The sequence below is a fragment of the Lynx rufus genome, unplaced genomic scaffold, assembly GCF_022079265.1.
Source record: "Lynx rufus isolate CCGP_SWC_20201006 ecotype Redwood Valley unplaced genomic scaffold, mLynRuf1.p SCAF_7, whole genome shotgun sequence".
In the NCBI taxonomy this organism is placed as follows: Eukaryota; Metazoa; Chordata; class Mammalia; order Carnivora; family Felidae; genus Lynx; species Lynx rufus.
In genome coordinates this window covers 31,743,356-31,769,931 of record NW_025814889.1, presented here as the reverse complement: position 1 = coordinate 31,769,931, position 26,576 = coordinate 31,743,356, and the positions used below count along the sequence as shown (strand labels likewise).

Here is a 26,576-nt window from a genome sequence, read left to right as displayed (position 1 = left end):
CCTCTCACTCTCACAGATTACTGCTTATCCATTCTGGTTAGTACCAGAAGTTTAAATAAAGCCCAGTGGTTAGTCTTTGGTATGTTGATTCAGTGTGACATATCCTCTTGAATTTTGTTTGGTTTCTTTCTGATTCCCTTTCTCTTCCTCGAAGTCTCTTGGACTCCTTGGATTCTTCTCAGAACAAGTGTAAGAAGGGCTTAGGGCCATCTCCGGTTGTGTACCTACTTTCCTCCCCTTGTCTTCTCTTCCTTTTCTTTATGCTTCTTCCCCTCCTCCCCATTGATTTGGACTCCTACAGTGGGAGATAAGAGAAAGGGTTTCCTCCTTAGTTGGCCCTTGCCTACAGACTAGCTTGGTGTTCACAGTTCCAGTCATAATGGAAAACTTCGGGGAGTGTGTTAAAACACGTGTCAGAAAAGTATTCCCTTCAGCAATTAAATTTAACTTTAAAAGAGGTCTCTTTTAATTCTGTTTTTCTGATGTGATATTGAGAAGCGTTTGGAATCTAGCACTTGAGCCAGCTAACCTTAGGATCCTTCTGTTATAGAAACCAGCTAACTTGTAGAGTATAGCTTGTCTGTTAGGCAAAAGGAATCTTTTAGCTTGCTGCCAGGCAGGTCAGGGTCACCTGAACCAGAGGTTCCGTGCTAGAGCTGTGCTTTCATTAGGAGAATGGGACTGGATACTCCGAGAGTCTAAGATGGAGCCTCAGCTCTCTGCTGCGGCCCTGCTAGTCTTTGAAATCCATACATTTTTAAAAAAATCTTTAAGTTCATGTAAATTTTGCGTTCTACTCTACAATTCATTTGTTTTGATAGAAATGTAAATTTCCTCCCCTAATCTTTTGCCTAAACTAGTGCTCTGGGAAAATAAACCCTTTTACTTTCTTGTGTCTTCTCATATTCCCCCACATACTACCTCGTTCCCCAGTTTAAGAAACACATACGAGGATTTGGAGCCAAAACCTTTTTATTAAGTGTCTCTTGCATATTTCTCATGATGAGTTTCTCATGAGGAGTTGGTGTTTTGGCTAATACAGTCCAGCCTTTTTTTCCTCAACACATTAAGTGAGGCTTCTAAATCTTTGGAACAACATTCTTGGTCATAAACAGTTTGTAGTAAAAGCTTTCCATTTCCCAGAGTTTGTAATGAATGTAAATATTCTATGTAATTCCTCATCTGGGTAGTCATGAAAAGATAGTAGCCAGTGTTTATTGTCTTTTTACTATGTGCTAGGTTCTCATCCCTTTCGTCTATCATGCTCTTGAATTATGTGATGCTTTGAAAACAATTAACTTGTCTGTAGAATTCATGCTAACATTACTATTGTTTTTAATTAACAGATTTCAACACTAAACTTGCACAATGTCTTTGAAACCAAGAGTAGTAGATTTTGATGAGACATGGAACAAACTTTTAACGACAATCAAAGCTGTTGTCATGTTGGAATACGTTGAAAGAGCAACATGGAACGATCGCTTCTCGTATCCTTTAGTGGCATTGATAAATGTTCTTGTATTGATAGTGATATTGTATCAATAACTGTATCAGTGAACGTTGATAAATGTTCTAAAATTGACAAACTTGTTGAAAAGTGAGAACAGGTTTATGCTTTTGTGACTACTTTCAAATGTATTGTTTACATTTCTTAGTTCATCACCTGTATGTGGCAGTCAGCAATCTGATAACATTTCATTTAAAAAATACTTATTGAGCACTTATGTATATGGCAGGTATGCTTGAGACTTTGGGAACACAGTTGTAAAATACAAACCACTTTCCCTTCACTCTACTAAGGGAAACAGACAATAAACAGGTATTAAAATAATCTAATGCCAGTGCTTCTACTAACAGGTAGTAATAAATATTGTGGAGAAAAATCAAGCAGGGTAAGGCCATGGAGAATGATTAGAGTATGGCAGCTCTTTCAGATGGGATAGTCTTGGAAGGCCTCTCTGAGGATAGTGATATTTGAACTAGACTAAAGTGAGGAGCAAGTCATACAGATACCTGGGAGAAGAGTGTTCTAGGTAGTGAATGGCAAGTTTAATGACTTGACAGTTAGAAATATGTTTCTTAATTGGTTTGTTTACATTTATGAATTAGCAGTTTTATGTGAAAATACAAATTTGTGGTTTCCCTAGAACAATCTGAACCCTGATGTCCTGCATTACTACATGACAGCTATCTTTTTTCTTTTTTAAAATATATACATAATATATATTACTTACAAATGTATATAAAATTACTATTCTACCCCAGCACTTGGGGTATAAACTCTGGCACCAAGAAAAAACTCTAAAATATTAAAATACTGCAGCTTCTTGGTATTTGGAAGGTTAAAGGGGTCTCTAGGAACCCTTGGCCACAGGTATCTGGGGCAAAGCTGTGGATGGCAGTCTCACCAACTGTACACAGTGTCTTCCAGGGCCCAAGGCTGGGTGAGCATGGGGGCAACATACGTACTTTGGAACATATTTACTGTCAGACTCCTGAACTGCTTCAGTCTTTTACCATAGGAAACCCCACACATGTCATGTCTCAGGGTAAAGAAAAGGGATCGGGTTGAGATCTGGTTGTCTCTGGGTTCAAATGGCATGGCAGTAACCCAGGGCCCTGAAGGAGGCCTTGACGACTGGGTGGATACTGTAAAAACCAGATTCTTTCCCCAGAAAGGGAAATTGAAATGTGAAGGTATTAACCAGAATGTGTGTGGAGGTTCAGAGTTCTCAAACTCTATGCTGCCCTCTCTAGCCGTCTTCTGGGTCTAAGGGGTGGCTACCCTCTCTATGTAGGCATACATTCTTTAGAAAAGCTTGGATTTTATAACAGTGATTCAACTTGTTCTCAGTGCCTAACTCAGTTTTTATATTAAGCTGAATATTGATACAAGAACAGCGAAGTTCTTTTAGACCAGTAGCAAACCATTTCTTTCATTACAGTTGTAGTCGTTAGTAAGAAACATTTGTTAGGCTACCTATGTTCTAGGCACTAAGATAAATAAAATGATGGTAATGTTCCTGGGAGCTTTCATAGTTTGCAAAGATGTTTTTATATTACTTGGTACCTCAAACAAGACTGTCAGATTGTGGGGCGGATATAATTATTGTCTTTATGTAACAGATGAGGAAATTGATATTCAGAGATTAAAGGACTTGCCCAGACTCATGCAGGTAGTAATTGAATGAGCACAGACTTGAATATGAGATTTTCAGCATCTAATTCCTATGCTTGCCAGTGTATCTAGAGGATAATTGATATAGATTCTGCCTTTGAAGAACTTATTATTAAATTAATTTTTTCGTAGAACATCATGGATTGGTTTTGGGTAGGAATCTTTTTTTTTTCTTTTTTGCATAGGATCTTAATAAAATGGAACAAGTGTTAAAGGCCACTTGGGTGTTAATGAGATTTCATTAGATGAGTACATAGGTAGTTTCAGGGCTATTTCAACTAAAATAATGAACAGAGAAAGGAGTTGGTCTTAGAAATACCCAACTTCTCTGGAAAGTGCCCGTCCAGTCATTATTATTTCTAAGATGTTTATTGTGTGATTCATCCAGTTATTCTTGACCTGTGTGTGAATTTTCTTCTCCTCCCTTTACAGAAAGCTGCAGAAATGGTAAAGTTAAGAATGGAATTTCTTACTTTAAATTTTATTTTGGAAAATAAAGGACTGTGTTACTAATTGTTTTGAAGTACAATTCTCACCTTTTCCCTATTATTTTTGCTTAAGAATATAAGGTGACTTCTGACCCTCAGATTTCTTAGGTATAAATTTTAGAGGCTGTAAAACTTTAATCTTTTGAAAATGGAAAGCCTCCCCCAAATTGTGTTATCACTATGTGTGATAGTACGTGATTTAAAAAAAAAATTTTTTTAATGTTTATTTTTTTGAGAGAGAGAGAGAGAGAGAGAGAGAGAGAGAGAGAGAGAATGAGCGGGGGAGGGGCAGAGACAGGGAGACACAGAATCTGAAGCAGTTGACCCTTGAAGAGCACAAGTTTGGACTCTGTGTATCCACTTATAAATTTCTTTTTTTAAATAAATACAGTATAGTATTGTAAATGTATTTTCTCTTCTTGGCAATTTTAATAAGATTGTCTTTAGCTTACTTTATGTAAGAATACAGTATCTAATACATATAAAATACAGTATATGTGTTAACCAACTGTTCATGTTTCACTTGAGGCAAAGTCAACAGTAGGGTATTAGCTTAGTTTTGGGGAAATGAAAATTTATACGTGTTTTTTTTTTCTGAGTAGCTTGGTGGGCCTCACTCACATGTTGTTCAAGGGTTAACTGGTACATATGTTAAAAAATTCCTAAGATGTACGTGTGGGATTGAACAGATAATTATAAAGCAAACACCCGCATAATAACTGCACAGGTTAAGAACTAGAACACTGCCAGAATCCAATTCTCCCCCCTACTTACAGGTCTGTCTCAGTTCATGATTCCGCTCCTTTACCTTGGAAGTAACTACTATTCTGAGTTTTGCAACTGTTGTTTCATTGTTGTTGTTGTTTGTTAATAGTATAACTGCTTATATATACAGCCCTAACAATTATTGGTTATTTCTGTGTTTGGAACTTTATATATATAAATGGAATCATACTGTGGTACATTTTTTTTGTGTGTCGTAATTTTTTCTTTCAACATGTATATGTATGGAATTAATTTGTTACCAGTGACATTGTGAAATATGCATTACTAGCCCCATTTTACAGTTGAGAATGTTGTGGCTTACTGATGTGGTAAGATGCTTTACTGATACTGTAGGATAGAATGCGGAGGTAAAATGCTCAAGTCCCCTTATACTCTTTTTTAAAAAAATTTTTTAATATTCATTTTTGAGAGAGAGAGCGCACAACCAGGGAAGGCAGAGAGAGAGGGAGACACAGAACCTGGAGCAGGCTCTAGGCTCTGAGCTGTCATCACAGAGCCTGATGTGGGGCTCAAACTCACGAACCATGAGATCATGACCTGAGCGGAAGTCGGATGCTTAACTGACTGAGCCAATCACGAGCCCCCTCTAATATATATTCTGTCAGGCATGTTTTCCAACACAGACCAGGTTTGACTACATTGAAAAGTATTGAAGTAGGTCGTCTCCATCCTTGACAATCCTGACAAAAATTTTAGGAGAACTTCTTACTAACCTTGGCACTTAGTAGCCCATCATTCTTAGATTGTACAGATTGGAAAAGGTTTTATCTGTAGTTGTCTCTGCTTGAAGCATCAGTAACATTTTCACTCTATTCCAAATTAAATCAGACTAATTCAGTTATTGTCATTCTGTACTTACACTTAAAATTTTTCCATTTAACCAATAATTTTATATCCATGCTTGCTAGTAGATGATTTCATAGATACTGCATCTTTTACATGTTGTGTGTTTTTTCTTCCTCTTCAGAAATGTCAATAAAGAAGATCTTTATCTTTTATTGCCGCTACTGTTTTGGTCATTGTACCATTTTCAATTTTCAGATCATCTTTACCTTTTTTAAAAAAAAAAAACTAAACCAGCACTGTTTAAAGTTTGTTTCCTATTATATGTAGTATAAATAACTTAAAAGCACATCTGTACAAATCTGCAAGCTATATCTTCATAATGAGAACCCATTGTACTTCTCTTCCTTGGGCTTGGTTTTCTTTTTTTCTTTTCTTTTTTTTATATAATATAATTTATTGTCAAGTTGGCTAACAGAGTGTATACAGTGTGCTTTTGGTTTTGGGGGTAGATTCCCATGATTCATCGCTTACATGCAGCACCCAGCGCTCATCCCAGCAAGTGTCCTCCTCAGTGCCCATCACCTGTTTTCTCCTCTCCCTCACTCCCTGCCCCCCCCATCAACCCTCAGTTTGTTCTCTGTATTTAAGAGTCACTTATGGTTTGCCTCCCTCCCTCTCTGTAACTATTTTTTTCACCAGGGTTTGGTTTTCTGTCTTCACTTTTTTCCCTTTTTCTTCTTTCTTTTTATTTTTTTTTTTTTATGTTTGTTTATTTTGAGACAGAGAGTGAACAGGGGTTGGGCAGAGAGAGTGGGAGAGAAAATTCCCAAGCAGGCTCCATGCTAGTAGCTGGGCTCAAACCCATGAACTGTGAGATCATGACCTGAACCGAAACCAAGAGTAGGATGCATAACCAACTAAGCCACCCAGGTGTTCTGTCATTTCATTTTTTTTGGTAAAGATTTTATTTTTAAGTAATCTCTGTACCCAACATAGGGCTTGAACTCACAACCCCAAGATCAAGAGTTGCATGGTCCACCGAATGAGCTAGCCAGGTACCCCTCTTTTTCTTGTCTCTCATGAGAGTCACCTGCAGTGGCCCTCAGCAGGACCAGGACACACAGGATGAGGGCCGTGGGGCGGGGGAAGCGGAGGCAAGAGCCCAGACAGGAAAAGACAAGACAGGGATAGTGATAGTTGAGGGGAAGGAGAGGCAGAGGAAAGGAAGGTGGATTTTGCAGCTCAGTGTCAAGACCCCAAAAGTAATAATACAGTGTTCCTTCTTTCTTAGAAAATGGTTGATGGTGTGTGTCTTGCTGCTTTGGATGATCTTTACTTTCATTCCCATTGTAGAACTCATTGTCTTTGACCCACGGCACAACAGAGTTAATAGTGTTAAAATTCAAAATTAAACCCAAGCATAGGAAGCACCTTTTAATAGAGAAAATGAACTAAAATAGTTTTGCTGCTAGTCAGCACTGTCTTTTGGTTGTAGCAGGGTTCAGAACTTTTCCTCTGGAACAGTTGTGTGCTTTTTTAAAAAAAAAATTTAATGTTTATTTATTTGAGAGAGAGTATGCGCACGCATATGCACACATTTGAACTGGGGAGGGGCTGAGAGAGAGGGAGAGAGAATCCCAGGCAGGCTGCATGGTCAGTGCAGAGACCTTCCCAGGGCTTGATCTCACCTGTGAAATCACGACCTGAGGCAGTATCAAGAGTCAGAAGCCGACTAACTCTTGATTTTGGCTCAGGTTGGAATCTTGCAGTTGGTGGGTTCAAGCCCCAAGTCCGGCTCTGCACTGACAGCATGGAGCCTGCTTGGGATTCTCTGTCTCCCTGTCTATCTCTGCCCTTCCTCACTCTTGTTCTCTCTCTCTCTCTCTCTCAATCTTTCTCTCTCTCTCAAAGATTAAAAAAAAAAAAAAAAAAGGAGTCAGATACTTAACTGACCGAGTCACCCAGGCACCCCTACAGTTTTGTTTTTTGTGTGAATTTATAACTGGAAAGTTCATAATAGAGGGATTTTTATATCCTGGGTTACTAAAGAGTAACTTGAGGAAAAGAACTTTGGAAATGACAATGTTTAAATCTGACCTCCAGTTATTTACCATTTTTTTGTCTTTTAAAAGTGCCTTGTCTATAACGAAATCACAATTGAATGGTAGAGAGTTGGGTGCTCTTCCTAAGGCCTAAACATTTTCAGGGTGGTTAGATATTTCAGTAGGTTAGAGAAAAATAACATTTTGGAATATATTTTAGACAGTTAAGTGACATGATACAGTGGTTAACTGAGACCCCAAACTATGATGAGATAACCAATTAAAAGATTTATCAAGGTGGACGCCATTAAAAAGAAATACAAGAGTAGGGATTACCTGGGTGGCTCAGTCAGTTAAGCATCCAACTTCAGCTCAGGTCATGATCTCGTGGTTTGTGGGTTTGAGCCCCACATTGGGCTCTGTGGTGACAGCTTGGAGCCTGGAGCCTGCTTCAGATTCTGTGTCTCCCTCTCTCTGCCCCTCCATCACTCAAGCTCTGTCTTTCTCTCTTAAAAATAAATAAACATTTAAAAATTAAAAAAAAAGTACAAACCCAAAAAGCACAGAGATACCATTAAAAAAAAAAAAAGAAAAATGCAAAAGTACATTCTCACTGAAGATGTCAAACAGTATATAAGTCCTGTATATGGGTTGAAATAGTTTCCATGTATTTCCTGCCCTGCACAGATCCTTTTACCCTAAGTGGAAAGTCCTTTTAATCAATTTTGCTTACATGTACATGTGGTGGATAAATTGAGATCCTAATTTTGGTGATAGAAACAATTTGGGCACATAATTAGCATATCATGCTGAAATTAAGGTATTGAATCATGTTAATTTTTCAGTATCAAGTAAGTTGTGTATTCTAGAATTAAGTGTATATATGGCTTCAGGAAGAAGAGAGCAAATATGGATGAAATTTCTTGAAGTAGGTATTCAGAACTTAAAAGATCTTAAATATACCATATCTCTGCTAAAAGAATTGTTGATCTGGATCCTGGCTAAATTTAGTCTTTTTTAAAAAATTAAATTTAAATTTAAGTGTAGTATACACTGACTCATTAATGTACAGGTGAATTTTCATAACATAAACATACCCATGGACCCAATAAATAGAACACTCCTAGCATCCCAGAGCACCCTTTCTTACCCCCTCAGTCACTAGAGGTAACCACTCTCCTCACTTCTTTTTTTTTTTTTTAATTTTTTTTTTTACATTTATTTATTTTTGAGAGACACAGAGAGAGACAGAGCACAAGTGGGGGAGAGGCAGAGAGAGGGAGGCACAGAACCCAAAGCAGGCTCCAGGCTCCAGGCTCCAAGCTGTCAGCACAGAGCCCCATGTGGGGCTCAAACCCACAAACCATGAGATCATGACCTGAGCTGAAGTCGGACACTTAACTGACTGAGCCGCCCAGGCGCCCTTCTCCTCACTTCTAATACGTTTAATTCTGACAACACTTTTATATCTGATTTTACTAGGGTAAGATTGAGATAACTAATTGAGATTGAATATAAATCTCTATGGTAAAAAACCACAAAACTATTAGAGATTTAAATTATGTAGTGAACTAGGACTTCTTTTTTTCCCCACGGAATTTATAACAAACCTAGAGGGCTCCAAGCTGGATCCAGGAGCTCATCTAATACATTATTTTAGGGCAGCTTTCTTCTGTATTTATACCTTTCTTCTTCTCTCTCCACACTATTATCAGTTTTCTGTAAAATTTCTAAATTTTTACAAATTTAGATATAAATTTCTATATTTATATAGAAATAAATTTCTATAGAAATAAATTTCTAAATTCTTAGGCGATGCATGTTAAAATTTCTACTTTTTTTGTGATATAGGTTAATATATTTATGTTGCTGTTGGTAAGTAGTTCTTTTATGCTATTATATTTAATCTTCTATTTTTTAAATTTTCATTGTATGTAAGTTGATTTAAAATAATCGTAAGGGGTACCTGGGTGGCTGAGTTGGTTAAGTGTTGACTTTAGCTCAGGTCATGATCTCATGGTTCATGAGTTCAAGCCCCACGTGGGGCTCTGTGCTGCCTGCTCACACTCTGTCCCTTCTCTCTCAAAAATAAATAAACATTAAAACAAAAATAAAAAATAAAATTGTAATAGTTTGTTTCATACTGTACTTTTTTCTACAAAAAAATCTGGCGCAGCAGTATTGCACTATATGGATATTTTTGCTTCTCTTTTTTGCTGTAAACATTTTTTGTTTATGTTTAGTATAATAGTATACCGAAGAAATATGTACATATATACATGAAAATATTTTATCAATTACTAATTGTAATTAAAAATAAAAGGATTTAGAAGGAACCTGGGAAAGTCTGACCAAAGTCTACCTGTCAGTGACCTCATGTGGAGAGGGCTGCTTATTCTTTCTGGAGTAAGGCTACTAGGTAAATAGGCAGAGCATGTGATACTGATTCCCTATCTTCCTTCCATCACCAAGTGTTTAATAAATGCGTATAATGTGCCAGGAATTGTGCCTTGAGGCTGGGAATACAGAGATAATTAAGAACAGGCTAGTGTGGATGGAAAAGGTATAAATAATTTCTATTATATAAAAATGAATTCTGTAGAAGAAGAATATGTAAAATGTTATGGGGCTATAGAAGAGGAAGAACCTGCATCCTACCTCTGTATTTTTTAATAATGGAAATTTTTTTTAAGCCCCACACAATGTGGGGCTTGAACTCACAACCCTGAGATCAAGAGTCACAGCCAGGTGCCCCTCTACCTCTATATTTTTAAGTACAAATTTTTATTTTGCCATATTTCCTGATCCTTATTTTAAGTATATTAATTGTACTTATAATATAAGAAAAGCATATTAAATAATTGGCTCCATCCCAAATAATTAACCTTATTTTCAGTTTTTATCTGCATCTCCAGTTAGGCTGTTCCCAGGTTGCTTCATGTGTTCTTTATCTTAAACATCTGGTCAGTAATGCAGTTTATGAAGCATGTTAACATTGATGAGTTTATTTGGTTTTTACAAAGATTCTGTAAGAGATATCAAGAGACGGTTTGTTACCCTTACCTTAGAGATGAGGAAATGACAATTGAGAAAGGTTAAGAGACTTGGTCAAGATCACTGGCTAGTAGAGCTAAAGTCTCATTCAGATCCCATTTCCTCTGTCTCAGATTAAAAACTCTGCTACAGTATATATCTACCATTTGTGATACCTAGCAGGGTACTTAGTTGGTATTCAAAAACTTAATTGATTAATTGATATTACTATTCATATTACAATTCTTCTAATGGAATAAATGCTGAAGGATAGTGTATCGGTTGCAGTGTATTTTGATGAGTACCATGATGTAGGAAAATGTGTCACGTTAGTAATTTTTGTAACTTTTGTTTCTCAGAATTGCTTATACATATCTACTTCTTATGATATTCTATAGCCTTTTGTTGATATTATGCTTATGTCCATTCTTACATAAACTTTATTTTGTAGGTTTCTGGGTAACTTGATTTCCCAGAACCCCCTCTGAATTTTAACCTCTTAGAGAAGAACCATTTTCCTTACAATGCTGTCTAATAATTCTCAAGAAATATTTGTCGAATGAGTAAATGAATAACTCTTTCAGTGCTTTTTAAAGTAAGCATGGCTATGTATTTTACTCTTTCTATATCTGTAGAATCCTAAATTGCATGAAATATTTCACTTTTTAATGGCAAACTTGAGTTAAATCTTTTGTTTTAAAATAATATCTCTAATGAATATGCAAACCTTAACAACTTAACTAGAGATATCTATGCTTTATGTGTGGCCTATCCTGAACCCCTTGGAGAAAGACTTTATACAGAAACTAAGATTTTTTTGGAAAATCACGTACGGCATTTGCACAAGGTAAGGAGTGATACATACATGATATAAGTATGTTTGTAGCTGGGTAGTCACTTGACTAGTTTACTGTTTTCCAGTGCAGAATTTATATCAGATTAAGGTTATTTGCTTTGTTTCCTAAATAACATTTTTCTAATTATATATATTTAAGATCTATGAGTTAAGCATTACGTTGTTAGATTCTCCAAAGGATATCAGGTTTAGTTATTCAAGATTGTATAATTCGTAACTGAAAGAGTGGGGTTTCAAATCAAGGTTTGCTCAACTTTAAAATTTGCTTCTATGTCCTCTGGATGGTGTTTACTAGAACCAAATTTTCTCTTATTCTTCCCACCTCTTGGTAAATCTCTATTATTTTCAACCTTTTAGCTGCCTCTTCATATCCTACATAAAGTCTTACAAAAGCCTAAAACTAAAAAGGGAAATGATAAATTAAAAAGCATGATAGAGACTGTCCTTGTGACCAGTTACTTTAGTTAGTAATGTCATATGTACAAGGGCAACATCACAGATTTGATCTTTGTATGAACAAAAGAATTTCCATGTTGGGGCTATAAACTGGACTTTACCTTTTATTAGCCATGTGACCATGGGCAACTCACTTAATCTACCTTGTGGATTGAAATGTCTTTGTTTTTTTTCTCTTTAAAGTTTATTTTGAGAGAAAGAGGGGGAGAGAGCATGTGAGCAGGGGGAGGGGCAGAGATAGAGAATCCTAAGCAGCTCCAAGCTGTCAGCGTAGACCCCAACTCAGAGCTCAATCTCACAAACCATGAGATCATGACCTGAGCCAATATCAAGAGTTTGATGCTTAACTAACTGAACCACCTAGGTGCCCCATTTCTTTATCTTTAAAATGGAGATAAAACAACACTATATAATAAGGTGTCTGACCTTGGGCGTGGCTAGGTGCAGTTATGTTTTAAAGTGGTGATAACCCAAGAGCATAATTGATTGTTTGATGTTTCCCTTAAAACCTTTAAAGGTAATGCTCTACTTTTTATTATATATGGCAGATACATTTTAGTGTTCTAATATGTACATTTGTTAGTTGATAAAAGCAACTTTAATAACATACTTTAAATTATTCTTAAAATGTTTAGTATGTGAAGTTTTGAAGTTCTGCTATGATAATCTAGTGAACTTTGGTTATACCATGATTGTTACCTGTGTGAGCCATTTATCAATTTTGTACTTTTATATATTAGCATAGTTTGCATTTCTTTAAATGTTTTATTTTGAAATACTTTTCAGACTTACAGAAAAGTTGCAAAAATAATACAGAATTCATGTATCCTTTTTACCAGTTTTCTTAAGGTTAACGTCTTGCATAGCAGTGGTACAATTATTAAAGCTAGGAGGGGCACCTGGGTGGCTCAGTTGTTTAAGCATCCGACTCTTGGTTTCGGCCCAGGTCATGATCTCACTGTTCATGGGATCGAGCCCTGAATGGGGCTGTCAGCACAGAGCTTCCTTGGGATTCTCTCTCCCTCTCTCTCTGCCCCTCCCCTGCTTTCTCTCTCAAAATAAATAAATAAACATTAAAAAAAACTTCGAAATTAATAGTGGTATAATTGCATTTAAAAATGATACTGTGAAATAGTTTTAGGAAAGTTTAGATTACTTATATAATTATGCACCATATGTTTTCTCAGATTCTGTGACAAAAAAGAAGTTGGCTAATTTATTGATGACAACGTAAATTATTAACATAACCAACAGATTAGAAGCAGTTTTACCTGTGAGAAGAAAATTTGATTTGTTGGGGGAGGGAACTTTTTAAATTACTAAAGCATTACATTGCCGTTTTAGATAATTTAGAACATTCTGGTAAGCAAAAACAGGAAAATCATCACCTAAACATCACTCCTGCCTTCAGAATTAACTACATCTATTTTGGCACATATTAATATATATACATATATATAACTTGATATTTGTCTTTTGCATACTTTTGCTTTATTTTTTTATTTTTTATTTTTTTAAAAATTTTTTTTTCAACGTTTATTTATTTTTGGGACAGAGAGAGACAGAGCATGAACGGGGGAGGGGCAGAGAGAGAGGGAGACACAGAATCGGAAACAGGCTCCAGGCTCTGAGCCATCAGCCCAGAGCCCGACGCGGGGCTCGAACTCACGGACCGCGAGATCGTGACCTGGCTGAAGTCGGACGCTCAACCGACTGCGCCACCCAGGCGCCCCTGCTTTATTTTTTTATTAGAAAACTGAATCATATACAGGTTTTTTCCTAATAATTTATTTAGTTTTTAATTTACATCCAAGTTAGTTAACATATGATTTCAGGAGTAGATTCACAACAGTGATTTCAGGAGTAGATTCCTTAGTGCCCCTTACCCATTTAGCCCATGTCCCCTCCCACAACACCTCCAGCAACCCTGTTTGTTCTCTATATTTAAGAGTCTCATATGTTTTGTCCCCCTGTCTGTTTTTATATTATTTTTGCTTTTCTTGTCTTATGTTCATCTGTTTTGTATCTTAAAGTCCTCATACAAGTGAAGTCATATGTATTTGTCTTTCTCTGACTAATTTCGCTTAGCTATAATCTGCTTTTCGATTTTAATAATAATGTAAGTCTCTTTCTTGTCATTAAATGAACTTTTATAATCCTGGCAATGATGTAAAAGTTTTCATTGTGTGGAGGTACTGTGATTTGTTTAAATATTCTCATACTGCTGGGCATATGGATTATTTCCAATTTGTGTAATTTGTTTTTATAAACAGTGCTTCTGTGAATATCCTTGTAGCTAAATTATTTTTGTGCAGCTGAGTTTTTTATAGGATGAATTCCTAGACATAGAATTATTGAGTCATAGGTCATGAACATTTTTTATTGTTTTGACCTACAGTAACAAATTGTTCTTATATTTATCCAGCCAGCAGTATCAGTTCCTGTGGGTGCTCTTTTCTCTAGCATTATTAATAGCAGTTGCTATTTTTAATTAATTTATTAATATGATAGGCAAAAAATACTATTTATAGGTTATTTCTGTCTCTTGAGCCTTAATTATTAAAATCCCAAGTTTGAAAGCATAGCATTTTATCAGAGAATTAATTAGATGGAAATTGAGGTCGACTTACTTAAAGTCATATGGACAGTTAATAAAAGAACTGAGATAAAAGAACCTAAGATCTTTTGAACATCATTTCAGTGTAGTTTTACTGTTAGAATAGATTTATTTTAAAAATTAGACCTCACACTAAATGTTTCATTTTCATTTTTCAAAAAATAATAGATTTCTACTAAGTAAATATAAAACAGCTTATTTGGGGAATATAGAAAAGGTGTTAATTTTCATAAATAGTCTCATTTACATAAGTGAATAATTCAGAGTGATAATATACTTATGTAACTAGCAGGATGATCAAAAGTGAGGGATTTGAGGAAGTACACAGATACATGGCAGTAGAATTACATCCTACTTTAAACTGATTTTAGGGGCGCCTGGGTGGCTCAGTCTGTTGAGCGTCTGACGTTGGCTCAAGTCATGATCTTGCAGTCTGTGAGTTTGAGCCCCGTGTCGGGCTCTGTGCTGACAGCTCAGAGCCTGGAGCCTGCTTCTGATTCTGTGTCTCCCTCTCTCTCTGCCCCTTATGCATGCTCTGTCTCCCCCTCTCTCTCTGCCCCTCATGCTCTCTCTCTCTGTCAAAAATAAATAAACATAAAAAAATTTTTTTTAAATAAAAAATAAAAATAAATAAACTGATCTTAATAAAATATTCTAGCCCGAAGACAACTTCACACCATTACATTTTGTCCTTTTAGAGAGTGAAACAGTTTACTCTTTAGTATGGATGCTTTATTTTCATATCTAAGGCATATTTTTTTCTGGTCATTTCAGTGTTCTTAAAAGTAGTTAAATTAGAATGTAATTTGTAAATGTAATTTACAATAGAATTATGTCATTTTAGAGCATTAATTTTTGATAAATTTCATACCTTACAAATGAAAATAATTAGTGCTTTCCAAGTAAAAGTATATTTCTTCTTTATATAGAGAGTTCTGGAGTCTGAAGAGCAAGTACTTGTTATGTATCATAGGTATTGGGAGGAGTATAGCAAAGGTGCAGACTATATGGACTGCTTGTATAGGTAAGTATGCCTTGAAACTCTTGAAAATCTATAAATAGTATTGCCTGCATTCAGTAATTGAAGGAGTTTTGGTTTTTGGTTTTTGAATCACCTCTTACCCATAGAAATAAACAGAGCTAAAGTGTTCCCTGCTATATGGACTGTGTCTGCTATGGGGAAAATGTAGTCTGGGTCATGGAGGAATATGGGAGCCAGGCAGTGTGTGGAAAGTTATTCTCTGAAAACTAAAACTGTATTTAATTCTGTAGTTCTGTGTGCTAAATCTTGACAAGAGTTCCAAAGTGGAACTTCAGCTTGGATGAAGCTTAGCAGAGTAAATCCAAGCCTGTGTTCCCTGCCAGTATGCTCTTTTTGGACTCTAGGATTCAGTATTTCATGTTTTGTGGAAACACTTCTTTGTCAAAGCACTCAGCAGTTTTTCTCTTGAAGTTCTACCCTATCCTATAGGCATATTGAATTACCTACAGTGTGTTAATGCCCTATGGTCTCTCACATTTTTGTCTTTCTTGATGCTGTCATATCTATCTAGATGGCTTTTCTAGAAGCCAGTCTTTTCTAGAACTAATTCTTTTTTTTTTTTTTTAATGTTTATTTATTTTTGAGAGAGAGAGTGCGAGCACTGAAGGGGCAGAGAGAGAGAAGGAGACAGAATCATATGCACGCTCTAGGCTCCAAGCTGTCAGCACAGAACCTGACACAGGGCTGGAACTCAGAAACTGAGATCATGACCTGAACTGAATTCAGACACTTAACCGACTGAACCACCTAGGCACCCCTCTGAATGAGTAATCCTGATGTATTTTTCCACATTCTCCTCTCTGAACTTCCCTCGTCCTTGCTCTACCTAGTTTCCTGCGTAGATCTTTTGTGTTAACTGTCATTCCTGCATGTTCCTATGGTAGTCCACACTGATCCTCTCTAACCTATTCACATAGATGATGGAAATAAATTTCTGGGTACATGAAGCAGAGACCTATTTATTGAAGAATGTTGGATAAATAAGGAATAGTGGCGTTAAGTAACCTAGGCCTTTCACCCTTGGAATTAGGGTGTCTGCTCTTGAAATTGTTGTGGCCTCTGATGAGGCAGTGATAATTTTGGCATCTGCATTGTGGCATGGGCTGAGATGGACCCCTGCCTTAGTTTTTCATTGGGGAGAAGCCGAGGAGTGAAGCTGATTCTCAAAACATCATCTGTACAGTTACACTCTGCATTGCTAGAGTAGCACACTGAGACCAGGGCTTGGTTCTCTTGCTTGGCGTGTTTGTCCTTTGTCACTGGTTCATATTCCTGTAGGTTTTTATAACAACACTGGAGTTTACTCACTGTAAGTTGCTTCTGTTAGAAACTGGAACTTATTTCAACAGCCATTAGCTTTTATATCTTCTTAGAAGAGCTAAGTGTAATAAAATCAGAAGCCAGCAATTGCTGACAGGCACAAGATTTACTGTGGCTTTGGCTTTTATAAACAGTGTTTGCCATACATTAAACATCTTGACATTTCATGTTTTTTTTTTTCCTCATCCACCAAAGTGAGATAGGCATAAATAGAACTTTAAGAATTCCCTAGCTAAATTAGGAGAATTACAGGAATTTTGAGGATGAAAGTGAGAGCACATGCATGCTTTGCTATTGCTGAGAAGCTTGGGCCACTGGTATACAGATAACATGAGAGAGTATTTAAGACTATATGCCAGTGCAGTATGCTGTGTGCAGTGGGATACCTCTTGAGCTGAGACATTGTGGTAAAGATTTAAGTTGTTTTTCTATTTTTTCTTAGATTTCTAGGTTCTCCTATATCTGCATCTCTGTTTACCAAAATTAATTAATTTGGTAATTTAAATTAATGGTAATATTAATAAAAAAATTGGTAATATTAGTGAACTTTTATTAAATATATATTGTATATACACAAATGTGTGTGTATATAAACCATGTGAGATAGTTGATATTGCCAAATTTGCAGCTGAAGAGACTAGACTCAGAGAGGTTAAATGACTTTGCTCAGGGTCATTCAGTGGAAAAAAATTTTTGCTAATACCAACCCAGATTGGTCACATTAAACCCATTCAACTTCTTCATTCTACCTTCGTCTCATCCTAGATTCACTCTTTTAGTCATTTAGGTAGATTTTTTTCTCATCTTTTATCTTATACTTTGCATTCTTTCTAGGATGATCTCAATTACTTCTGGTTTTAGCTACAACTTACATATTACTAACCACCAAAATATTTGTATATCCCAGGTGGTCTTAGGTTTCAGAGGAGTATTTTTACCTAACCCGCCTATACCTCCAGGTTATTCTGTGGGTACATTGTACTATTGCAGATTTCAAAACTGAGCATGTAATCTTTTATATACTGTCCCCAGTATACTGTCCCCAGTATTACTATTTTTAATTGGTAGTAATACTGTACACCCAGGCATAAATGCCGAAAGTCTCAGTTACCCTTCCTTCACTTAGGGTTGTCCTTTCTCCCTGATCTCTATTGGTCACATCCTCCAAATGTCTCTTAAATTCATTATTTCCTTTGTATTGCTATTATAGTTCAAGCTTTTTATCATTTCTCACTTGGACTATTAATGATAAAGTCCCTATAACCAGTCTTCCAACCTTTGATTGCTAATTTATCCTATTTAGTAAACTCATATTTTTTTAACATGCAAATTTGATCACTCTCTAAAATCATGTAGTAACTTTCCACTATCTATAGCAAAGACTTAGAACTAATGGCTAATGGGATTCACATACAGAGAATTGTATTTGACCTCTGTGATGCTGGCATCATGTGGCTGACCATCATTTATTTAATTGGTAGAATAGGTGGTAAGATCCTTTTTATAGAGGATATAGTTGGCAGTAATTACATGAAAACTGCTTAATGATAGTTTTTAATTGTAGGGTAGTGAGGTTATCCAGGCTAGCTATCATTTTTAATCATAGTCTGTAAGGATATATTTGTAGAGAAATATAAAGGAAGAATTCAATTTTGTTTCAAAAGTGTTTTTAAATATTTTTATGAAGTAATTTCTACCCTCTTGTTTATCCTGATTGATTTCTAAGATGGATATGCATTAATATAGGTAATTTAAGGATTCTGACTATAAGGAAAATGCTGATACTCCTGCCTGCCTTTCCCAGTACTACATAGCTCTTTAGACCCTGCTGGCCCTTGGAGTATTAACGACTTTTGAAATCCAGTAGGTATTAGCATGAGAACAATTTTTGTAATGCAATTTCCTATGATAGATTGAAATGCTTGGTTTCTCTGAGGCTTCAAAGTTACTTTAGGCTGTTCATTATTGGCAAGTACTATTTTTAATTGTATCAGTGCTAATACTCCAGAAAAGTGAAGGATACTTATTAAGCACTTTGTAGGTAAAGTAAATTATAAAAACATAAAAGTTATAAAAACTATTGCATCATACATGAGAAGAACAATCAGGTATTGCCTTTAAGAAATTATTGGGATCTATTTTCTTTTATAATTTCTTAGAACATATGTCTTTAAAAACAAATGTGTCATTGATAAAATTGACTGTAAAATATTAAGTTAAGAATTGTATCCATGTCGGGGTGCCTGGGTGGCTCAGTCTTTTAAGCTAAAAGTCCAGGTCTTGATTTCAGCTCAGGTCATGATCTCATGATTCATGGGTTCATTTCATGGGTTTGGGCCATGGCTGGCAGTGTGGAGCCTGTTTGGGATTCTCTCTCTTCCTGTCTTTCTGCCCCTCCCCTGCTTGTGTATGCTTGTTCTCTCTCTCTCTCTCTCTCTCTCTCTCAAAATAAATAAACTTAAAAAAAAAAGGTATCCATATCAAAATGAAAACTTACACTATTTACATTTTAAGTTACATCTTTAAATTATTTTAAAAGCTTGTCTTGTCAAGCTTAAATTTAACATTAAGAGTAGAAATCTGGAATGAGAAAGCTACAATTAATGGAAGTTAGTTTTATTCCATGAGGTAAAGAGAACAGTGACTTGTCCTGTCAGAATGGAAACATAAAGCTCCACTAAACCAGTATACTGGCTCAAGAATATACATACAGATCGTTGAAACAGATTAGTGATTCCAGACTTCTGCAGGTCTAGCAGCTAGTTCTTCAGAGTTAACAAACCACTATGCTAAGAAGTTTACTCTGTAGGTATAAGGGAGCTACTTAGGATTCTGAATGGGTTAGTGACATCCTGAAAGTGGAATTTTTAGATGAATTGGAGATGGCAAAACAGAAAAAAGAGACCAGTCATGAGAGTGTTGCACATGATCCAAGCAGAGAATTAACAAGAGACATTGGAAGAGAGAAGGAAAGTAATGGGAGAGAATAATGAATAGTTTAGGAGGAGATGAGGACTGGCTGATTAAAAGAGTAGAATGGAAGGATGAGAGAGAAGTGTTTCTAATCTTTTACTGGGATCGCCGTGGTGGTACCACAGACCAAAAAAGAAACTGGTTGGGAGCAAAGGATTCGTATAGGAAGGCACATAGAAATGGTAAAGATATGGTAATTAAGTCGCTCCACTCAGGGAGCATGTGTCACAGTTGAAATATTGTATTTGTTCATATTTGTATATTCTCCCAGATGTGTAAACTCTGTGTGGAAAGACCACATTTTTGTTTTTCATCTTTCTGTCCCTAGTGCCTGGCATTGTACCTGACATAGAATTCACACTCAGTCAATATTTGTTGAATGAGAAAGGGAGAACTCAAGAGTTTCTGTGCCAGCTCTTCCACTTACTAGCACATTGACTGTTGGCAAGTTCCTTAAGCTCTCTAAGCTGCAATTTTCTTACATATAAAAGGAGGATCATAATAGTACCACATGTATGTACCTGATAGTATTCAGCTGTATAAAATGCTTAGGGGTATGCCTGACATGTAACATAAGCTCTATAAATGTTAGTAATTACTTGTATTTCCTGGCACTCATGGCTTTTATGATCCGGCTCCAGGCTGCTTTTCCAAGTTTGTGTTCTAATATTAGCTTTTGTTATTCCTGTTGTCTGGAATGTTATCCATTTATTTATTCAGTAATTCATCAAGGAAATATTTTTTGAGGATTTCGTATTTACCTGCCACTGGTTCTGGATGCTGTGTGTGTGAGCCAGGTCCTTGCTTTGTGGTTGTTATAATCTAGAGAGGTGACAGATGTACAAAGCAAGTAAACAAATAACAGAATTGGATTATTTCACACCATAGTGAGTACCATGAAGAATATAAAACAGTTGTGTATAGTCACTTCAGTGGGAGTGAAGTGGCGAATTAAAGTTCATTTGGTTTGGGATCAGGTCAGGCCTGAGAGAAATGTGTTTGAGCTGACACCTGAATGACAGAGGCCAGAGGTTAAAATATCTCTCCAATTTATATATCTTCATTTCAGGCCAGATATCCCAAATCTTCTATTTCAGGTAAAAAAAAAAAAAAGCCATTCTTTCTTTATCTCTTACTTCTGTCTCTGCCAGTCCTATTTCCCTTTCTTCAATTGGAAGGCATGGTTGAAAACCCAGCATAAAATTATGAGGATCGTAGTGAGAATAGAAGGAAGGATGAAATGACATTTTGCAGGAAAAATATATTAGGACATTGTACATATGGGTAGAGGAGACTAAAATATCAAACAGAGTACCAAGGTTTTAAGCCTTGGAGTCTAGAGGCTTGAAATTAGTGTGGGAGTGCAACTTGTGTACATGGTTGTGTCTATACAGCTTTGGAGTTGTACTTTCAAGAATTGTATTTTGCATCATCTCCTAGAGTTGGTGGTAAAATAACACAGTTGAAATTTTTGTTGCCTTTGTTTTCAGTTTTAGTTGTCTGCACATGTAAAGTGGACTTTTCATTTTGATGCAACGAACATTAGAAAGTGTGCGTTTTAATATAAAGATTTTGTGGTTATTGCCTAAGTATTTATATGTCTTTAACTATATACACATGACAGAACCTTTCAGGTGGTAAGTAAGCATTAAAGGCATTGTAGTGAGGGGCGCTTGGGTGGCTCAGTTGGTTGAGTCCAACTTTGGCTCAAGTCTTTATCTCGCGATTTGTGAGTTTGGGCCCTACCTCGGGCTCTGTGCTGACAGCTCAGAGCCTGGAGCCTGTTTCAGATTCTGTGTCTCCCTGTCTCTCTGTCCCTTCCCTGCTTGTGCTGTATCTATCTCTCAAAAATAAATAAATGTTAAAAATATATGTATCAAAGGCATTATAGTGAAATCTAGGATTGTGAAAAGTGAGTACTAGAATGTTTCTTTTTAAAATTTTTTTTAATATTTATTTATTTTTGAGAGAGACAGAGGCAGAATGCGAGTGGGTTAGGGGCAGAGAGAGGGAGACACAGAATCCGAAGCAGGCTCCAGGCTCCGAGCTGTCAGCACAGAGACCGACGCAGGGCTCGAACTCATGAGCTGTGAGATCATGACCTGAGCCTAAGTCGGATGCTCAACCGACTGAACCACCCAGGTACCCCAGTACTAGAATGTTTTGAGCCCTTTCTACATATTTTATTTACTTTAAAGAACTCTATTCATTTCAGTAATTCTTAGTTACTTGTCTTAGAATATGTTGAAACATTATAAAGCGATTGTCCTGTGGTAGACAAAGTGATTTTACCTTTGTCAGTTTTGCCCATACTTTCTACTGTCTGTAACAGTCTATTTCATTTTCTGTCTACTGATCATGATCTCTTTTTGTTGTTGTTTAATTACATCTTTTCCTGGTGATGAAATATAAGTTGAATGACTACCTGGATTTTTATTTTTTAAGCATTTTTTTTTTGTTTAGTTCTTTACAAAGTGAACTTACCAAGAGAATCTGGGAATGAGTTAATTAGATGGTAGAAGGATTATAGAAGCCCCTTGGGGAGGAGTTATTGGGCTATAGGAGTACTGAAAAGTTTTAGACCAAATCCTTGAGTTAAAAAAAAATTTTTTTTAACGTTTATTTTTGAGAGAGAGAGAGAGAGAGAGACTGCGCATGTGAGCAGGGGAGGGGCAGAGAGAAAGAGGGAGTCACAGAATTTGAAGCAGGCTCCAGGGCTCGATGTGGGGCTCGATGTGGGGCTCAAGCTCACGAACTGCGAGATCATGGCATGAGCCAAAGTCAGACGCTTAACTGACTGAGCCACCAGGCGCCCCTACCCTTGAGTTTTTTAAAGTGAAACTGGGGTGATAGGGTTTTTTCCCCCACTCTAGAGGTCATATATTTTGGCTCTTAAGGCCTTGCAGAGAAAGTTTGGCTAATACTTTTGTTCCTTTTTAATTATATTTCTAATTTCTGCATAATTAATTTGATATATTACCAAACTATTTTATAGTTGATTTAAAACCCAAAATTATTGTTTTAAAGTTGCAAGTTATTTGTTTTACTACTGATTTTAACAGTTATTTGTTTTCCTACTTACTTTAATAATAATATTATATTTGTTTTTCAGGTATCTCAACACCCAGTTTATTAAAAAGAATAAATTGACAGAAGCTGACCTTCAGTATGGCTATGGTGGTGTAGATATGAATGAACCACTTATGGAAATAGGAGAGGTAGGAAATTCTTTAAATGACTGGCAAGCATAGGAGTGTTTTTATATATATATTGAGTTAATTTCATTCACTGTCCTTTTTTCAAGGACACTGTGTTGACTACCTTAAAATTGTCGAAAAATTTTTTTTAAGTTTATTTATTTTTGAGAGAGAACAAGCAAGGGAGGGGCAGAGAGAGAGGAAGAGAGAGAATCCGAAAGCTCTCACAGCAGGCTCTGTGCTGTCAGTGCAGAGCTTGACATGGGGCTCAAACCCATGAACCAGGAGATCACAACTTAGACTGAAATCAAGAGTCAGACACTTAACTGACTGAGCCACCCAGGCACCCCCAAAATTGTCAAGATTTGAGACATCCTAAATGTTAATAAAACACTGCAGTGATTTCCTAAGAATCTTCACATAGATGAGAACAGAAGAGATGTGATTAGTATTATTTTAATAATTAAATTAATGATGGATGAATAAATGACAAGGTTAATAGTTCCACTATGAAAAAAGCTCATAAAATGCATTTTAAAAATGTTGAGACTCTTGCAGTTAAAAAAGTGGAAAGGTCATGGACTTGAGAGGAAATACAGATTTATGGATATAAGAAATTATTTTTTAAGTTTATTTTGAGAGAGAGGCAGCATGTGTGTGTGCATGCGCGGGTGGCAGAGGGGCAGAGAGAGAGGGGGGAGAGAGGGAGGGGGAGAGAGAGAAGGAGGGAGGGAGAGAGAGAAAGAAAGAGAGGAGAGAGAGAGAGAAAGAAAGAAAGGGAAGGAGGGAGGGAGGGAGGGAGGAAAGGAAGGAAGCAAGGAAGGAAGGAAGGAAGGAAGGAAGGGAAGAAGGAAGGAAGAAAACCTTAAGCAGGCTCCACACTCAGCACAGAGCCTGATGTGGGGCTTTATTTTACAACCCTGGTATCATGACCTGCACCCATATCAAGAGTCAGACGTTCAATCGACTGAGCTATCCAGGTGTCCCATGACAAATTTATTTTAACTTTAAAAAGTAATTAAATCCAGAGTGAAACAATTAAGTGTGCAGGTCAAGTAATTCATTCAGATTCTTGAGGCACAGTGCAAATTTAAATGTGGGAAGTTACATAAAGCATATATTCATTGTGAAAGAAATACTCTAGTACAATGTTTGTTTATTTCACGTACTACGTATTTGTTGACTAACCAGACACTGGGGATACAATGGTAAACAGACAGAAGTTCCCTGTCCTCATGGGGAAGCAGTGCCAAATAAGTACAGAAATTAATGTCAAACTGTGATGGGTGTTAATAAAAGAAATAAACAGCTAAGATGCAGCATGAGGAAAGTTTTACTAGAATAATCCTTTTAGAAAGAAATTTGTCATCGTCTTTCAGTAGACTTTAAAATGTTTAATATTTGTTAATTAGGTAATCCCATGTCTAGTAATCTACACTGTGAAAATGATAAATATGGAAAAAAAAGTTTAACTGTTTAAGAGTATTCCTTGTAATCATTGTTAGTAAGGGTGACTAATGGGTAGACAATCCAAATGTCCAATATCCAATAGTAAAAAATCATACATAGAAGAATATATACAATATGATTTTGTTATAAAGGCAAAGAGATGAATTAGTAATAGAAAATACTTCATAGAAACTTTAATAAAGGGGAAAATATTTTATGAAAAAATGTGGACACATTGTATGTTTAATAGGAATAAAACTGCAGGGGGAAAAAGGATGCAGAGTAATGGATTAGTGGGAAATAACAAAATCTTAACAGTAGTTGCTTTAGTTAGTAAGGTTATAAGACTATTTTAATGATGGTCCCTTATCACCAGCGTTGTCAAGCTCACTCCTCCCAGAGGAAATCACCATAAACCATTTGGTTTTTGTCTTTTCTGAATTTTACCTGCACATTTGCATGTAAATATTTATACATACAATTTAATTTTAAATGTTAATGGAATCATAGCATATATACCATAATGATATCACACCATATATCTTGGAACTTGTATTTCTTGCTTGTTTTGTTTTGTTTTTTGGTTAATGTGTCTAAGTGTTCTTTTTTGTTGTTGTTCATTTATTTTTTTAATTTACATCCAAGTTAGTTAGCATATAGTGCAGTAATGATTTCAGGAGTAGATTCCTTAATGTCCCTAACTCATTTAGCCCATCCCCCCTCCAGTAACCCTCTGTTTGTTCTCCATATTTATGAGTTTCTTAAGTTTTTGCCCCCCTCCCTGTTTTTATATTATTTTTGTTTCCCTTCCCTTATGTTCATCTGTTTTGTATCTTAAAGTCCTCATATGAGTGAAGTCATATGATATTTGTCTTTGTCTAATTTCGCTTAGCATAATACCCTCTAGTTCTATCCACATGAGGTGTTCTTTTCATATAAGTTTATTTTTGTGAGAGCTCAGTTTTCTATAATAGGGATATAAAATAATTTATTTATCATTTATTAGACTATTCTCCTTAGTTTACAGTTCTTGTTGAAAATACCACTGTGAATATCATTGTTCATTTGTTCATTTATTAAGTATTTTTTAAACCCCTTTGTGTGCCAGGCACTTTTCTATATGCTCGGAATTCAGTAGTGAACAAAATAGACACAAACCTCACACTCAGGGAGTTAACATTTAAGTATATATCTCTTTGTACATGAGCAGAAATTGTCGTAGAGTTGGTACCTGGAAGTCAAAGCATCCTGAATTTTGATAGCACCACCAGCTTGCTTTCAAAAGGCTTTAGTTTTCTCTCCCACCACAGCTATAAGATCACATTTTCTTTTGTATCACTTTCTTTTTTCCCTGTTGGTGCTATTTAAAAATATAAAAATAAGGGGAAACTTGAAGAATGTTCCTTCTGGGAAGGCAGATGCTTTTACTTATTTGAAATGGAATTACCAATTGATCAGAATAAAGTTACCCCAGGGAAACAGAATAGAGGCTAAAACCAGACTAATAGCTGTATAGATGCAATTAAGTTGGAAACAGAGGAGCAGTCAATTTTTGATACTGAAATAATTTGTACTCTCTATGGGAAAAATGTATTGGAATTTAAATGTGGAAGGCAAAACTTGAAAACTTTTAGAAGGCAATATAAGAGCACACATATCCCTGACATTAGGCTAGGGAAGTTCTTAAAAGACATGAGAAATACAAACAATAAAGGAAAAGAGTGATAAAATGGAGACATTAAAATATAATGTATTTTTACTAAACACTTTTAAAAGAACTCAAAAGTTAAGTCACAAAACTGTGACAAATTGCAGTATATATGTCAAGGGATTAATTTCTACAGTATTTAAGAACTCCTAGTTTTTATTGAAAACAAGATAAATATTAATAGAATAATGGGCAAAAGAGATGACTGGGCATTTCACAGAAAAAAAACTAAGACATACAATAAAAATATAAAAAGATGCCCAGCCTCGCTCAAGAAGATGCCAGTTAAAACCAAAAGGAGTTAAGAGCACCTGAGTGGCTCAGTCGGTTAAATGTACTGACTTCAGCTTAGGTCATGATCTCATGGTTTGTGGGTTTGAGGCCCGCGTCAGGCTCTGTACTGACAACTCAGAGCCTGGAGCCTGCTTTGGATTCTGTGTCTCTCTCTTTTTTTGCCCCCCCCCCCCCCCCGCTCGTGCTGTGTCTCTCTCTGTCTTTCAAAAATAAAGAAACGTAACAAAAAACAAAAAACCAAGGAGTTACCAAAACAATCTACAGATTGACTGTAATCCCTAACAAAATATCAATAACACTTTTCACAGAACTAGAACTGATAATCCTAAAATTTGTATGGAACCACAGAAG

General features: G+C 36.1%; 1 protein-coding gene across 7 annotated transcripts in view; it reads left to right on the top strand.

The window, feature by feature from the left end:
• Window positions 1–26,576, top strand: part of CUL2 (cullin 2) — a 159,285-nt gene that overhangs the window by 76,469 nt on the left and 56,240 nt on the right. For all 7 annotated transcript variants that reach the window (XM_047065424.1, XM_047065423.1, XM_047065418.1 and 4 more), the window contains exons 2-5: window positions 1,347–1,487; window positions 11,058–11,160; window positions 15,172–15,266; window positions 22,690–22,795. In XM_047065424.1, coding sequence (XP_046921380.1) covers window positions 1,369–1,487; window positions 11,058–11,160; window positions 15,172–15,266; window positions 22,690–22,795 — 423 coding nt within the window. In that variant the 5' untranslated portion in view covers window positions 1,347–1,368. The remainder of the gene's footprint in view (window positions 1–1,346; window positions 1,488–11,057; window positions 11,161–15,171; window positions 15,267–22,689; window positions 22,796–26,576) is intronic.